Genomic DNA, 17,625 nt, shown 5'->3' on the forward strand with positions numbered 1-17,625 from the left:
TAGACTTTACAATGATAAATATGTAATGAAGAAATTAATTGGAAAGACCTTGAACAATACAGTACATGTAGTAGTGAGCAAGATCGAGTATTGTGTGTGTGTGTGTGAGAGAGAGAGAGAGAGAGAGAGAGACAGAGAGAGAGAGAGAGAGAGAGAGAGAGAGGAGACACAGAGTGGAGCCTGATGAGGGCCCAAAGAGAAAGAGAAAGAGAAAAGAACAAAAAAGACGGAGAAGAGAGAAAACGAAAAGGGAAGGCGAGAGAGAGAGAGAGAAGACAGAGAAGACAATTTCATCACAGGGAGAAAGTGAGAGAGAAAAGGGAGGGGCGGAGGTGGAAAGAGGTTGGGGAAAAACAATTTAAAGATCTTATTATTATGAATCTTTATCCACGGAATAGGACAGCGCTTGGGGTCGAGAACGAGCCGAGGGGAGGTCGGGTACGTGAACAAAATGGGAAAGTGAGAACACGAAAACACGACCCGGCATAGCAAGTCCAGTGCCATCCCCAGTCGATATCGTCTAGCTCCCACCAACCATGACTTCACTACCACTATTTTATGCAAATTTTATGCAAATTCAAAGATAATTTTTTTCGGATTTAATATAAATGAACAGTTGGTCTAAACTAAGTTTAGTCTGGGGAAATCTGGGGCATATCAATTTTTGTTCATCCAGGGATGGTGGAGTAGGAAAGGGGAGGGGGGGGGGTCGCCATAATTATGATAATAATATTATAATAATGATACTAACTACTAATTATAACAATAACGTACTCTACTTAAATATCGATGTCGTCGTCCGAAATGGGCGCGCATAAGAACATATCAAGCTTGAATTCAACATTTAGTGCTTTGTTTGAATTACTAAAAAAAAAAAGGAACAACAAAGAAAATTGATGTTATATTTTGATCATCCATGCATTTCGGACTTCATATAAAATGTTCATTTTGAAAGACGAGAAGGGACAGCTAGATGGAAGGAAAATTTGTGACAGAAAGTGATTTGCTTTGGTTTTATTCAAGTACAACATTTAGACACGTTTATAAAAACCTAGACCTTTAGAACAGTGAACGGAAAATTGGCAAATTGATAGCACAGTACACATGATCCATACAAGTTTTCCAATTTTCAGAAGGGGTCTGACCAAAATGATCAGAGAGAGAGAGAGAGAGAGAAGGGGGGGGGTATAAAAGATGGTGAGATTGAGAAAGAGGCGGGGCGAGAGACAGAACGGGAGAGACAGAGGAAGAGATAAAGACATATAATGTATATAAAGAGAGCGGGAGAGAGATAGAGGAGAGAGAGGGAGAGAGAGAGAGAGAGAGAGAAGAAAGAGAGAGAGGGAGAGAGAGAGAGAGAGAGATAGGGGATCGGAGGGGCTGATATTCATATCATGACGACAAAAGCTGCTCAAACTTCTTGAAAGACGCTACATTAACATTTCAAAGGCATCATTTGCCAATTAACGAACTAGATCAATAATATTCATAGCCTAATTTGGTCTCACATTATCCAAAAACAGATAATGATATAAAGGTGGTACATTTTGTCCATTTTTGGAAATCAGATATCGGCAGTCAGTTTAACAAACACATTAGCAAACTCGTTACATCATAATCAAATAGAGAAGGTAAATATCGGCACTGAACGGTGGGTCTGGTATAATTGACTTTGCCATGTTATCTTGTCGGGGGAAAAAAACACCATTATATTGTTCCACGAACCTCTGCCAGTTTGTGTGTATTTCAAAGTATGCTAAGAAGTGAAGGATATTTCTGTGAAACTTCTCCAGATTCAGATATGAAGTGACTCATCACAGACTTACATGCAGGGCTTGCAGGCTGTCACCTCCTTATAGAAGCACTGTAAGATCGAAATTCATGAACATTGAAATCAATTAATATGGCTGTTAATGTTTCTGGTGTGATTTCTACCAGATTAACCTGGTTTAATCTTCTTGTAATGTTCTTATCATGTTGTGTGTTTGGTAGTAATGTCTTGATATCATCAATGCATGGGGAAGGGAGTCATTTCTTCCTTGGTGCCGCCATTGGTGAAGGCCTGGTCCAGCGAGGACACAACGCCACACTTCTCATCAGCAGAGCATACGAACACCGTACCAGGGAGCCCAAGTACTCCAATCTATCGTTCGAAGTGTTTGACCATCACAAGAGGTCCCTTCAAGAGGTCCGAGATTTCTGGAAGAACTTCGGTGTTCTTTCGCTTGGGAAAGGTGATGATGGTCTCATTAAGACTGTGTACTACTTGATCGAATCGATGGCAGATGACTGCGAGGATCTCGTTCTCGATATCGAGCTCATGAAGCGCCTGGAGGACGTCGACGCTATCGTTGTCGATATGACTTGGATATGTGGTATAATGATCAGAGCCGCGCTGGAACGCAACCTGAACTACTCGAAGAAGATAGCCCTGGTGACTCTGACACCTTTCACACCTCAGCCTATTGCGTTGTTTTCGTACGGTTCCTCGTACAATCCAGCATACCAACCAGAACTCAACACGGGTTTTACCGACAGGATGAGTTTCTTAGAGAGGACAGCCAATCTCCTGCAGTCTGTTGTCTACGCGGTGCTTGGTGCTGCTCTGACCATACCGGTCTACATGCGCGTAGGGGAGAACACAGGACTTGAAGATGTCATGAGCATAAAGATGTCTCTCATGAACGATCTTGCCGACTTACACCTTCAAAACTTTGATTTCGCCATCGAGTTCCCGTTCCCGATATCACCAAATGTGATTCCAGTCGGAGGTGGGCTGACAGCATGGCCACCTACACAACTTGACCAGGTGAGCAACTTTATAATTACGGGGCTATATTCCTTCTACTAGACGATTTTTGTTTGTTTTAATCTATTGTCAAATTATGTAAATGTCTAGGACCTTTCGCGCAGTAAGAGCAATTTTGTTTGGCATGTTTTGTTGTTATTTTTTTGTTTGCTTGATGAAAAATTGATTGGTCAACAAACTTGTCAGCATCTTTTTTTAATATAATAAACGATTTGCGTAGGTTCCATGGCAGTTGAGAATTTACAACAGACAGGGGGGGGGGGGTGCATGACAAGTTTATACTTAAATTGTCTGAGGGTGCTTTTTTTCTCGAAAGTCTTAGCGTTTTTATTTCATATCCTAATTGATACGTGACCAATGTTTACGTCATCAGGAACTAGAAGATTTCATGGAGGGTTCAGGCGACCATGGTGTCATTCTCTTCACCCTCGGAACGTACTTCGGCGAGATAACGATCATTCAACCGGGATTTGCCGAGCAGTTTGCCGAAGCTTTCCGCAGAGTGCCACAGAAGGTGATCTGGCAGGTGGAGGATCCACTCGGCGTAATCGACGTTCCTCCAAACGTGAAGGTCATGCCCTGGGTACCTCAGAATGATCTACTGGGTGAGTTTGGGGGAGTGATGATGTCCTTGTCCTTTTCCTTGGAGGGAAGGGGGTGGGGGCCCGGCCCCCCCCCCACTCAGTGTTATTTAGGGTACGCATATGCTCGTTCCCTCTTTTTGAAAGCACCCCCTATCTGAGGACTGCCAACATTTCCGAACCCCCCTTTCGCGGGCTTTTCGCGGGCTTTTCCTGCCTTGGAGACCCCCCTAAATCAGGAAAAATGCTCAATGTATCCCCCTAAATTCGGAATAATTTCTCAGGAGTCCAAAGAGATGAGAGAAAAAAAGAAAAAACACCCCCTTTTTAAAGAAATCTCCGGGTGAAAAGTCAAATACACCCCTTTTTTTTACAATTCTCGGGCCGGACTTTGTCGCACGAAAAGTACCCCTTTACCGGACATTTTGGCAACACGCATGCGGTCATTTCGAAACCTGAGTGGGGGGGGGGGGGGGGGGGCCGGGGGTGGGGGTATGAGCCGAAATCAAAATATGATGTTGCATATCAAAGTAAAACAGACCGAACAAAATTGCAGTGCTTCAAATGAGCGAGAATAATCGGTATGTTTTGTTTGCATGTTTTGAGTCAGTTTGGCTGTGTGACCAGGGGGGTGTTTCATACAAATGAGAAGTGGAAAGTCCCCGGTGTGAGCGACTTGTAGCTAGTGTACACCATTCAAATACCGACTCGGGACCGACAACAAATCACATTACTCAGAGTTCGAGTCGGTTGGTTTTAAAGACCTCTTTTTGTCAAATAAAAACTGACGTCAAAATATATATATTGATGTTTAACTTTCCAATCCAATATCAAAAGATTATTTGGAAATACCATCTGAAAGTTAGCTCAATGCATTCCAAAAAAAACAAGGCACAAAACAAACTATTCTATATCCAATATCATACATCCCTCTTATTTTTTCCGTATCCTATATAATTATCCATCTAAACAAAATATTGTCTACCCCTTCTACTCAAAGGTCATCCAAAGACCCGAGTATTTCTTTATCAGGGAGGCAACAACGGGTTCCAGGAAGCCTGCTATCACGGTGTACCCATAGTCGTCGTCCCGCTCCACGCGGACCAGTTCGACGTCGCCGCCAGGGTCGTAGCTCGAGGGATGGGCAGGAAGATCGACAAGATGGCTGCCAGTGCTGATGTTATCTATGATACCTTACAGGACGTCATCAGTGATCCAAAGTGAGTTTGTAGAGCAGAAAGTGGGAGTTATGTCGAGGTGTCGTATAGTCGAGTGGTTAATTAAGCACTTGACTGGAAATGCAAATTCAAAAAGAAAGAAAGAACAAATTTTAACTAATAACATTTTCCCTTAATACAGGTACGCTGCAGTGGCTAAAGAGGTTGCTACCATCATCAGAGAAAGGCCCATGCAGGCACGAGAACGCGCAGCATTCTGGATTGAACACGTGATCAAATATGGCGGACAGTACCTCAAAACATCTGCAAGGGATCTTTCCCTCATTGAGTTTTTCATGATCGACGTCCTCGCATTTCTTCTACTGCTTGCCACAGCGTTTCTTCTTATAGTTATATTTGGGGTTCGTTTATGTTGTCGAATGGTTTGTGGAAAGAGGAAAGCAAAATTAGACTGAGATCATATAGGGTGCCTCTAGATGGAGGGGGTGTTGCGGGGTATGCATGCCCCCCCCCCCATAATGGGCGTACGAGGTGGGATGAGGGCCTGCTGATCTTAAGCTCCTCAAGATTGGGTAATTAAAAACACCCTTGCAATCATATTTCGGCACCAGTTGCCTCATATCAATGGCACCTATAGGTAGTCTATTAGAATATGTTAAAATCTCCTTTATAATTAGTACATTGTTATACAAAAAAATGAATCTACAATACAATAAGTGTCAATTTCGCTCACTTCCATACTCAAAACTTTCATAAAAAGGGGAGAGGGGGATCTAATATTCGACATTGTGAAATCCCTCCCCATATATATTTTCTGTTTGTAAATCTTTAAGAGAAAAAAAATGTATTTAGCATTATATCGATAAATCCTCTAATAATTTGATTATTAATTTATTTATCCTTGCATGTGGAAGATAAAATGATCCGATGTGTTTCAAATTTTAGATTCTGATATAGTGTTGTTGTTGGTGCTTTTTTTAATTTGTCCGAAAATTCAGGTTTAGGTTGATGGTCTTTGCCACCTTTCTGGAAATAATGGCTTTTCTGTATCCTGAATCGTATAATGAAGCCAATGAAAATAAGCCACATAATGTAAGCTTTTTTATGCATCGGTCCAAAAATGCATAATATGTTAGAGTTGAAGATCAGAGCGATTGTAACTATGGCAAAGACGAAGACTATATACACAGTAAAAACGCTGCTTAAAAAGTGATGTTCACTTACAGTTGTACACTATCTTAAACCACAGTTGAACAAATTGTAAACAATGTTGCTCGAAACGAAAGTAATTTTGTTAAACATTCGCTGTTTAAAATTTAATGACTGCTTTATTTACTATACGAGAGCTTTTAGACAGTGTTGTTTACATATGACGTCATGTGTCTCGTGCCAGTAAAGTGCGCGTTGGCTAAAAGCTTTATTTAACATTGTTATGTTTAGAAACAGGTTCCTTGAAACTAACATGCAATTGAAATTAACATGCCACTTAGAAATGCAGTGCAGCTGTTTGGGCACAGCTCATTGTTATTCATATTAGATGCATACACACAATGCAAGTGTATGCAAGGGTCTTCTGTTGACTACACAGATTGATACATAATTATGTAAAAGCACATGGATATTGGGTCTGGATTAAACTACCAAAGCAACCACATGTGTTTCTGCAGGCTCCATTTTGTTTGTCTCTATACTTACATTTATTAAGCTTAATAGTTATTACTTTCCAACCCACAACACAACACACATCATGGCCTACCAAGCTACCGACGCGCTTCTAAGTGACTGGGGATTCAATGGCTTCAGTAATTGAAATCACTTTTCTATTAACCAATTTGAAGTTTTTAACTTATATCACAGTTAAAATTTTCAGTATCTGTACGCAAATGTCAGAATAAAAATCGTCGCGTCATGCAGTGCGGCACTGATCGCGCACTCGGTTATATTGTGCTAAATTCCTTGCCATAGAGATTGCATGCATCCCTATATAATGCAGTTTATACGTGCGTGCATGCGCGCTCATGCAAAATGGGCACTGTTTTGGCGCTAATTCATGAATTGCAGAATTACCCTACCATATTGTTAGTCTTTATATACCTATAACATAGAGACCCAGAAGTAGTGGTGCACTTATTCAGAGTATCAAACCCAAATTATACGCCATTATACAACCCTTTTGTTGTAAACAACCCCCACTGAACAACAACTCCTTTTTAAACAACTTTCTTTAAACAACCCAGTTGGTGTAAACAACCCCCACTGAACAACAGCTCCTTTTTAAACAACTTTCTTTAAACAACCCAGTTGGTGTAAACAACCCCCACTGAACAACAGCTCCTTTTTAACCAACTTTCTTTAAACAACCCCCACTGAACAACAGCTCCATTTTAAACAACCGTCTTTAAACAACACCAGTTGTTTAAATTGTGATTTTAAACAAGTTGTTCAAAATGTTGATCAACTAAGTGTTTAAACTTTAAACAACTCGAGATGCTTAACATTTTAAACAACTTTCAGATCAGGTCACCCGTTAATCAAGAGTTGTTTAAACTTTTAAACAACTTGTTCACAAAATTGTTAACTTTGTAGAAGTATTCGAAAATATGAACAGGGGGGGGGCGTAGCCGTTCATTGTGTGTTTTGTGAGATGGGAGTCGCAATTTATCACAGTAACCCTTTGCCATCAGTATATAGAAATTTGTTTAGGGCTAGTAATTAAATTCCTACATGTCTATGCACAATTACCAAGCGATTCAATATTTCTTTTCCCATATTAACATGAATTTCTAAAGGAAATAACTTTTCTACTTATGCTGCTGGATTCGAAGATTTTTCAGCAACTCCCAGGTAAAATTCATAGGCCAAATTGTTGATATCATTAACAGTTATTACGACCGATGTTATTCGACATTTCAATAGCCTATTCTGCAAGGCATGATTAAAATATTACCATATAGTCTAGAGTGTTTTTGTTGTAAATCAAATTAAGAAATATGCTATATATTATAGCATAAGCCTATAGTTACCAGTCCAGAATACGTGGAAAATAAAACATTATGTATTGATAAACTTATTATCATGTGGCTATTTGTAATATTTGGCAGAATAATGATGTGGTGATCAGGCGCGTACGCAGGGGGTGTTTTGGGGGTTACCCACTCAATTTGGTTTGTGGAAAGAAATGAATACCCCTTACCTCCCCACTGAGCAAAATATCGGGCGGGGCGACTTTCACATTTGCGAGGGCAAAAATAAGTAATTCTCTCACTCCCCCCCCCCCCCCCCACTGAGCAAAATATCGGTTTGCGCGATTTCCAAATTTTCACACACCCCTCTTGAAAAAATCCTGCGTGTGGTGCTGATGATGAGGATGATGATATAAACGACGATCATTCACTTGCAGCCTTTATAATGGCGCCATATTTTTGTTGAAATTTTTTTCGAGGCACAGGCTGCTCCCATGAATTCAGTAGTTTGAAATTTTCCGAAGTAGGTAAATTTGAGGGATCATTTTGAAGTGTTATAAACTGTCATTCTCACAATTCGCATGTTTGGTGATTAAGAAGGAATCTGAATTTTGCCCCTATTTTGGCCTGGCATGGCTCCATCTTGTAATTGGAAGTTACAATCCCCTGAAATGCTACTATATGTATATTTTACCAGTTTATTACTTCAACCGGCCCTAGCCCGCCCCGCCCCATACCGAATGCAGGAAGAATAGGGTATAATACCTACGTAGAATAATTTACGCAGCGACTTTTATAATTACATGTAAGTATAAAAATAGCGAGAGGAAGGAGAGAGAGAGAGAGAGAGAGGGGGGAGAGAGAGAGAGAGAGAGTGTGTGGTATAAAGGAGAGGGGGTAGGGGAGGATAAGGGGGGCGGAAGAGGGGGGGGGGGTAGGGATTCGGGAGGTTGCGAGAGATGAGGAATGGGAAGGGAAGATAAAAGAAGAGATTGGGTGAGCGAGAGAGGAAGAGAGAGAAATAAAGAGAGGGATCGAAAAACGGGACAGTGTCGGGTAGCTTTAAAAATATAGACTAGTTTTTAAAACGCCCCCTCTCAAAAAATGAAATGGAAGCTCATATTACCAATCATGTGAAAGAATAATTTTTGACTATTACGTGATGATACAAATTTTGCCGGGAAACCGCCTTCTAATTGATATATTTGGTAAATCATCATATCTATCCGGACTGGATAGATATCGCATAGTCCAATATATAAATCTTTTTGTGTACAGTGCTTGTAACTTTACCAATACTGAGCCAAAGTTCTTATAATTTTAATGATTCCAGAACCTTCAAGTATACATCAACACTTATATGCTAGATGATCAACCTTTTCTGATCGATTCACAATGCAATCGCAGCACAGAACTGGTCTATACCTTTAAGGTACCCGATTTGATTTTTACATCTTATGACGATACTTAATAAGCGAGGTCGTAATTGCACACTGCGCATGCGCCGAAATCGGGAACGAACTTTTCAAAAGGTCACATGAACATAAAGAGAGCTGACAGAGGAACTGTTATTTGTTTGTGTGCTGGCATTTCCTTTGTGAATGATCACATCTGACACATCAGTCACCGAAAAATAATTTCTGAATGTAGGAATTGGTTCTTTATAGTAAACTTTACTTGGAATCTGATCATCGGTAAAGTATTATCAGCATTATCGTGATCCAAGCCCGATCCAAGTCCCCAGGGACTCGGATCCACTGACACTTTTTACCCTGCCCCCCCCCCCCTAACTTCCAAAAATGTACCCTCCAAAGCGCGCGTTTAATAGATTATTACGTTATTTAGTCAAGCCAATTTATCTAGTAGGCCTATTAAAGTCCTTCACTATTTAAAATAAAGCAAATTATATACCTCACTTAAGAAATCCGGCCATCTGATTGGTCGAAATTGCATTCATAAACTTTAACTATTCCTGTAAAATTCCTGGTAAAATTCCAAACCCATGTAATAGTTTTAAAAAATAGTTCTATCCCAGTTACCATGGTTACCGGGAAAATAGTTCTAAAAATAGTTCTAAAATCCCAGTAACCATGGTTACCCATAGGTTTACGTGTTAAAAAATGGTTTGAGCGATCGAGGATATCGTACGTGTGCGAAGAATACAAGAATACAAGACAAGACAATTCCAAACAAGACAAAAATGGCTAAAGAAACTCTCTCAAGATTTCAACTTATCAAATGCAAGACTCGCTGACAGCAAGAACAACAAAAAGGGTACGTGAAATTATCCATAAACATGTTCGTTTAGTTGCTGAAAATGGAGTACCAGCATAGACGTAGACGAAAATAGGTCCAGCTGGGTGTCTGATCGCGCACCCGATGTCGTGTGCAGAAATTCTTCCCATAGAGATTGCACGCAATGCAGTCTCTATGTAGTCTACGTGCATTGCGCGACCATGCAAAAAAAGTCAAGTTTTTTTTTCAATTCGAGATTCAAACCTTTATCTGTTGTGATCCTGAAGGTGATACTCAATAAGTGAGGTGTCATATGAAAGCGCAGATTCTTCTCCATATCTCCCAAAGAGCCGGCCCACCCGCAAAATTGTAAAAGTATCTTGCTTAGTCTTAGACTAGAATCTAGATCTAGTCTACTCTCAAAGATACACTCATAAAAAACAACCGCGCAGATAAACTAGAGAAAGGCCAAGGTGGTGATATTAGTTGACTCTTTTGTTTTCGGCATATAAAAGTATTAATGACTGCTTTAATATTCGAGAAATAGTTGTTTTTATACGCTCTCGGGAAGGTTACAATTGGGGTATTGCCCTCGGCACGCCTCGGGGCAATAGCACAATTCTAACCTTCCCTTGAGCGTATAAAAACAACTATTTCTCTCAAAGCAGTCATTAATACTAGACTATAATTTATTTAGTCAAGCTTTGATTAGGCTGAATGAATGAATATTACATTTATTAATTTCACATTGCCTTTACGATTATTAAAGACGAAATATAACTTTCATTAAATTTTGTTTTAAATGATATTACTGATTTATTTAGTCAAGCCAATTTATCTAGTAGGCCTATTAAGAGAAACACTATATAACTGTCTATAATATTCTTCGTGGTGCGAGTCCCCCTTGCGTGTTAAGTTCATCAAATTTTCCATAGGAGGAGACTTACACAGTGGCGGATCCAGTCGGCGGCAAGAGGGGGGGGGGGGGGGGGGGGAGGGGGGGGGGAGGGGGGGGGGGGGGGGGGGCTAATTCGTGAGAAAATATTTAGTGGCGAATCGGCCAGCCGGTGATTAAGCGGGAGGGGGGGGGGGGGTAAGAGCACTTTCAAAATAATTTTTCTGGTCCATTTTTCAGGAAATATTTAGCGGCGACTCAGCCCTCCGGTGAATAAGTAATTGTGTTTAATTTTTTTTTGCCAGGTGGGGGGGGGGGGGGGGCGTCGCCCCCCGCGGATCCGCGCCTGCTCTTGTACACGTCATGTGCAGCATGAGTTAAGTCCAGCATTTTGTGTGCCAATATCTTTAAAAGAGAGTGCAATCGCCGAAATTCATTGTAATGGTATGTTAATTGATCACGTAGACATTTTAAGTTTCTCTTCGAATTCTGCGATGGTTCTTTTGTTTTTAGCGCTCCTAAATTAGGCGATAATATGAGTAGTCGTAATAGTAGCGTTTCAAAGTTTCAAAATTCAATCAAAATTGTCTAGGTTAGTGCAAATATCAAAATATGTCTTTTTTATTCAATGATTATTTTTAATGATTCTTAATGATTAATTTAATGTTATAAATCATTGGGGCCAAACTAGAGTTACATAACAATGTAAGAGAGAACGAGAGGTTATCTCTAAAATGAAATGAAAGGACTCTTGAAAGTAAAATAGCCCTTTCATTTCATTTCAGAAATAAACTCTAATCCATCCCTTGATATTTAAATTGCACTGCTCCTACTGTGAGCTTTTGTTCACACTCTCCCTGATCTATAAAGGGTGCTTTCTTTATTTCATTTCATTTCATTTATTTTCCACATTAAAAACCAGATAAATATACAAGGTAAAAGATTTCATTATACACATTTGACACATAGAGCAAAAGAAAACAGATACATAAGCATAAAAGAACAATGAAAATCTACATCAGTTAACAAAAACATCAACATTAAAACATAAAAAGGTGAGTAATGTAGATGGGGCTAGAAAAAGCGAAGCTTGTCGAGTCTAGCCCCGGTAGCAATGAAGGGTAAGTCCACCCTGAGAATGTGTGTGGCCAAGTAAAGGCGGAGTAAACCCATCCTCAGGGTGGAATCTCCCTTCAAATGTCTGGTTTTATAATTAGATTAAATTGACCCGATGATAACATAATTGCGATTTGAAACATAATAATAATTGTTTTTAAATTGATTTGACTATTTAGAATTGCAGAGATATTGTTTATATTTATACTTAAATTGTCGTAATGATGCAGATTGTTTGAGACTGTTATCTAAAGTAGACCATGTAAGGTAACCCTGATACTTAACACTTCTTTGGCCAGTAGCAGTTCTGTAATAAATGCTATGCAAATTCTTGGAGTTTCGAGTGTTATAACAATGTACATCACTGTTGCATCTAAACCAGTTTTGAAGTGAGTTTGGTAATAGTCCCTTTTCAGACTTGTACATAAATTCTCCCAGTTGTAACCTACCTAATTCATATACAGTCAAAACCCTTAATTGTTTAAAGATATTGTTGGTATGGGCCAAATAATGAGACTTGGCAATTATGCGTATTACACGTTTTTGCAACAAATGTAAACGATTTAACAATGTATTTGATGCATTTATCCATAGCATATTACCATATTGTAAATGAGGGAGAATTAATGAATTGTATAGCAAAAGCAGTACCTTTGACGGTAATACAAATTTCAGTTTTGACATAACTCCAGTAATTCTCGAGATCTTTAATGCAATATCATTAATATGTAAAGACCATGATAACTTGTCATCAATATTAACTCCCAAAAGGCGGGCACTATGTACTTGCTTTAAGGGCTCCACTGAATCAACAAACTTAAGAGTAAGTAAGTTCTTATCATATTGTTTATTCAATGGTGCAAAATGCATAAAATTTGTTTTCTCAATGTTTATCCTTAACCCATTCACTTTGTACCAAATATTAACCTTTTGTATTTCTTTATTCATATTATGGACAAGAGTATCTAGTTTCTTCTCGCTTAAAGAGACATTGGTGTCGTCTGCAAAAATAATGTATGACAAAGTTGAGGAAACATTCGGCAAATCATTTATATATAGAATAAACAACAGTGGCCCAATTATTGACCCTTGGGGCACTCCGCATATAACTTCTTTTTCAAATGAAGTTGCATTATCATAAACAACATATTGTTTTCTTTCCTTCAAATAATCCTTTATCCACTGTAATGGCAAACCTCTCACACCATAGTACTCCAATTTGGATAATAAGGCTTGATGATTAATGGAATCAAAAGCTTTTGAGATATCCAATGACAAACAGAGTGAATGTTTGCTATCATCAAGGGAAGTAAGTATTTGGTCCAAAAAATAAGTCAAGGCCAATATAGTTGAATGACCAGATCTGAAGCCATATTGAAAATTCGACAAAATCTCTCGTTTCTCAATGTAAGACAATAATCGAGAGTAAAATAATTTTTCCAAGATTTTGGAGAAAACGGGCAAGAGTGACACCGGTCTATAATTACAAAACTGCTCGAGGGAGCCTTTCTTATAGATCGGAGTCACCCTCGCCAGCTTCATACTGTGAGGGAATTTACCAGTGGAGAGGGAAAGGTTAAAAATATGTACCAGTGGAGCAAGAATGAAATAGATTGATTCTTTAATGACAGAAACAGTTATATTATCATGACCAGGGGGGTGTTTCACAAAGATTCTAAGTCGAACTTAACTCTAAGTTGGACTTAAATATTATGGAGAGCCATTTGTAGCCTCATAATGAAATATATTCAAAAGCAAAAATTCAAGTAATTTAGACTTTTCATAAATTCCACGCCAAGAACATGAAATCTCCCAGGGTAGTAGGAACTATGAATGATTTGAATCAACATTTATGCCTTTTAAAATAACTTTTACAAAATATTTTCAAGGATGCTAATGGCTTTCCATAATTGTTAAGTCCAACTTAGAGATAAGTTCAACTTAGGATCTTTGTGAAACACCCTCCAGGACTTTTACCTATTTTCAGTGCCTTCACTATATCTATAATTTCATGACCTTCTATTGGTTTCAGAAACATTGACTGTTGATATTGACCATTCATGTAAGATCTACACTTCAGCATGTCAATATTACTTGTATCTGTGAACATTGTCCCAATGCCTATGAAATATTCATTGAATTTGTTTGCAATATCAACAGGATCTGTAAGTTTCTTATTATTTTCATCACGAAAACAGTCTTGGTTCTTTCTTTTGATTCCCCTATTCAACATATTGTTAATAATATTCCAAGTTCGTTTACTACAATTACTTTCTTCAAACTGCTTTGCATAGTAAGATTCTTTTGACCTTCGAATAATTGAAGTTAAAGTATTTCGATACTGTCGGTATACTTTTTTCCTGTATGCAGAAGGGTTCTTCAAATACGTTTTGTATAGCTCTATCTTTTTCTTACATGATTTCAATATTGCTATTGTAATCCATGGTTTAGATTCCCTTTTTCGGCAACGCCTTTCTTTCAAAGGAAAACAAGAATTCTGTATGATATTAAATTCACTGAGAAATACTTCATAAGCTCTGTCACATGACTCTTCATGCATCACATATTCCCAAGGGTGTTCAGTCAGGGCAACCCTAAATTTTTCAAAGTTTGAGCGAGACATGTCTCTTGTATAAGTTTTATTGCATTGATCGCGCTTAAAGGTAAAGACCAGTATTGGCAACGCCCCAATTTCAAAAAATGAAATGGAAGCTCTCATTACCAATCATGTGAAAGAATATGTTTTGACTAATACATGATGATAAAAAATTTGCCGGGAAACCGCCTACTAATTCATATATTTGGTAAATTTATTTCTCTCATGGTCTGGTGAGAGAGATAGGGTAGTCCCATATACATCTTTCTGTGTATAGTGCTTGTAACTTTACGAAGAATGGGCCAAATTTCTTATCATTTTGATGATTCCAGAACCTTGCAGATGCTAGATGCTAGATGATCACCTTTTCTGATCGATTCCACAACGTTTCTTTCACAATGCGATCGCATGACCATTACTGGTCTTTACCTTTAAGCCAATCACTACGTTTTGACCGATTGAAAACAAAAATTGGAAGGTGGTCTGAAATGTCTGCCAGTAAAATACCGCTTTTTAACACTAGACTTGTGTCATTGACAAAAATATTGTCAATAAGAGTTGAACTTGACTGAACTATTCTTGTCGCCTTTGTTATGAGAGGGGCATAAGAGTGAGAAAAAACCATTTCCAAAAAAGAGTTGACATGTTGGTCAGAGTGTAGATCCAGTAAGTTTAGATTGAAATCACCTAAAAAGTAGCATCAACAGAAACAAAATTCTATAGGCCACGAACTATTCGAAGTGTGACCAGATTCTAAGTATGCTTAAGTGGGGACATTAGGGACCATTTAGATTTGCACTTCGAAATGTAAAAGAAGAATAAGAATAATAGACGTTGCATAATGCAATTCGTATTGGTATTATCTTCAATCTCAGAGTGATTATAGACGTTATGTTTAAGGATATACAGTTTAAGCTGTCCGGGGTTTTGAAGATAATGCTTAAAAACAAATCGACCAAGCTGTTTATTTCTTTATTTAGGGTCTGTTTCTACTGTTTAATCTATTTTCATTGCCAATCCTCGAAAACGAATTTCTTATGCATTTCACGGGGAAAGCAGGCACGGATCCAGGATTTTCCAATAGGGGGGCCGGAAATTCGAAATTCGCGCAGACCGTTATTTAAACTTACCAATACTGACAAGGTCATATTAGAAGCACTGTACTTTAATAGTGTACTGGTACCTACAAGCGGACACAATTATTTTGGAAAGGGGACATGCTCACGTCACATCTCTTGTCCGATATCAACATTCCCCGTTTTCAAGTTATGCTCGCGCGCAATGTTTTTGACATTTCCCTCAGTGGGGGCTGAAGCCTCTTGCCCCAATATCTATTTCCTGGATTAATAATTTGGCGAGTGAGCGGAAATTTGAGCTTATGTATGTTGTGAAAAGTGTTAATTGTCACCAAAATATAAGAGATAAGATATAACAAATGCATATTGGTAATTTTTAAATTTTCGGGGAAAGAGAGGCTGCAACCCCATCCCGCATTAAATGCAGGTGTTTTGAAATCAAATCAGACTCCCCAAAAGGTATTAACCAAAACGCACGAATCCTGTTTCAAAAATCCAAAAAATGTCAGCTTCAGAGGGGGGCACATCACCCCTCAGACTCCCTCTAAAAGTATTAACCGAATCGCACGAATCCAGGTAAAACAAAAAAAATCAGCTTCAGAGCTAGAGAGGAATCCTCCCCCCCCCCCCCCACACACACACACAGACACTCCCTGTGCGCGCAAGCGTGAAATTAACGCTGGCGCTAATGCGTAAGCAGGGGCGGCGGAGCTATTTCCAAAGTGGAAAGCACCAACAAAAAAGGGCACCTACAAAGCGAAATCTTAAAGCAAAAACATACGTTTGTTTAGACATTGGTATATATTCTTTCATTGTGATTCCATTATCAGGGACGATTTCAATATTTGTTTTTCTTTATATATCATACAAGATATTGCTTAAGCATCACACTTTCGGCTGGGTGTGATTGTCTGAATATTCATTTGCGAGCGAGCAAAGCGAGCGAGAAAAAATGTAAGATCTGTGAGGTCGCAGAGTGAAAAATTACATCTTATAAAGAGGAAAAAACCAAATCATGATGGGGTTATAAGCATCACGGAAGACTGAAAAAACATTTGTTTTAAAGTGACATATCATCTATAAATGCGAGCGAGCGAGCGACCTTTAGGGGAAATTACTCTTAGTCGCTTTAAATTAGGTGCAAGACTAATGATGAGCAGGTTAGGGGCACGTGCCCCCCCCCCCCTGTGCCTAAGTGCGAAAGGGATAAAGACACTTATTAGAAAAGAAAAGGAGCATGTGTCAAGGTACAAAGAGTAATTATCAAAGGTTCAAACGGGGCACTTCTTACACCTGAAAGGAGGCACTCACCAGAAATGAGATAGGGCACTTATGGGTATGGGAAATGGGCATTTGTTGACGGAAAAGGGGCATCCATCAGAAATTGATTTATCAGAGGTGAAAAGGGGCATTTATGAAAAGGGGATGGGTCCCTTATTAGAAAGGAAAAGGGGCACGATTCTAAATAAAAGGGCAGTTAGCAAAGGTGAAAATGGGCACCCATCATAGATGAAAAGAGTACTTATCAGGAGGGGAAGGGGTAATTTTCAAAGTAAAACGAGCATCTCAGATTTGTATAGGGGCAATTATCGGAGGTGAAGAGCGCACTGAAGTGACAAGAATTAACTTCTCATAATTATATGAAAATGGTCATTTACCAGAGATGAAAAGGGACACTTTTTATTTATTAAGGGCCTCATTTTTCTAAATAGCCTTTATCAGATAGGAAAGGGGGCACATGTGTTGATGAAATGTGCGCTTATCCGAGTTTAAAAGGGGAAGGGGCACTTGTTTACAAAGTAAAAGTGGCCCTTTGGGGGGGGGGGTACTTTAAGAGTGGGGCGAACTTTGCCCCCTACCCCTGCCACCCGGCCCATCATCTGAAAATCCAAAATGATGTTGTAGGGGCCGTGCGCGGCTTTATCATGAGTGCTTTTATGTGAACCTCTTTTTTATAAATATATTATGCTGGATTCCGACCCAGATTGCACACTCTAAAATGATAGTATGATCATCCCAATACGCTTGTAGTTCACGTATGCACCCCTTCCTCCTAATCCGTCGTTACCGTCACTGCCAATAGGGACTTTTAGATTTGCGTGGACTGATACGTGTGACGTCCATTCAAGGCAGTGCATTAAAAGGACGTCGATCGTAGCAATCCCCATTGTCTTCG

The 17,625-nt window shown here is 39.2% G+C and overlaps 2 protein-coding genes across 2 annotated transcripts; both read left to right on the forward strand.

The window, feature by feature from the left end:
- The first annotated feature begins 2,011 nt into the window (after positions 1 to 2,011).
- Positions 2,012 to 2,851, forward strand: LOC115927918 (UDP-glucuronosyltransferase 1-6-like). Its single transcript, XM_030994270.1, has one exon. It carries the CDS (start codon positions 2,012 to 2,014, stop codon positions 2,849 to 2,851), a length of 840 nt encoding a protein of 279 aa, XP_030850130.1.
- Positions 2,852 to 3,361: 510 nt separating this feature from the next.
- LOC115928337 (UDP-glucuronosyltransferase 2B1-like) lies at positions 3,362 to 5,520 on the forward strand. The gene is made up of 3 exons (XM_030995498.1): positions 3,362 to 3,414; positions 4,391 to 4,610; positions 4,750 to 5,520. Exons 1-3 carry the CDS (start codon positions 3,384 to 3,386, stop codon positions 5,021 to 5,023), a joined length of 525 nt encoding a protein of 174 aa, XP_030851358.1. The 5' UTR covers positions 3,362 to 3,383; the 3' UTR covers positions 5,024 to 5,520.
- The last annotated feature ends 12,105 nt before the right edge of the window (positions 5,521 to 17,625 follow it).

The sequence above is a fragment of the Strongylocentrotus purpuratus genome, unplaced genomic scaffold (assembly GCF_000002235.5).
Source record: "Strongylocentrotus purpuratus isolate Spur 01 unplaced genomic scaffold, Spur_5.0 spur5_scaffold_21, whole genome shotgun sequence".
NCBI classification, from domain to species: Eukaryota; Metazoa; Echinodermata; class Echinoidea; order Camarodonta; family Strongylocentrotidae; genus Strongylocentrotus; species Strongylocentrotus purpuratus.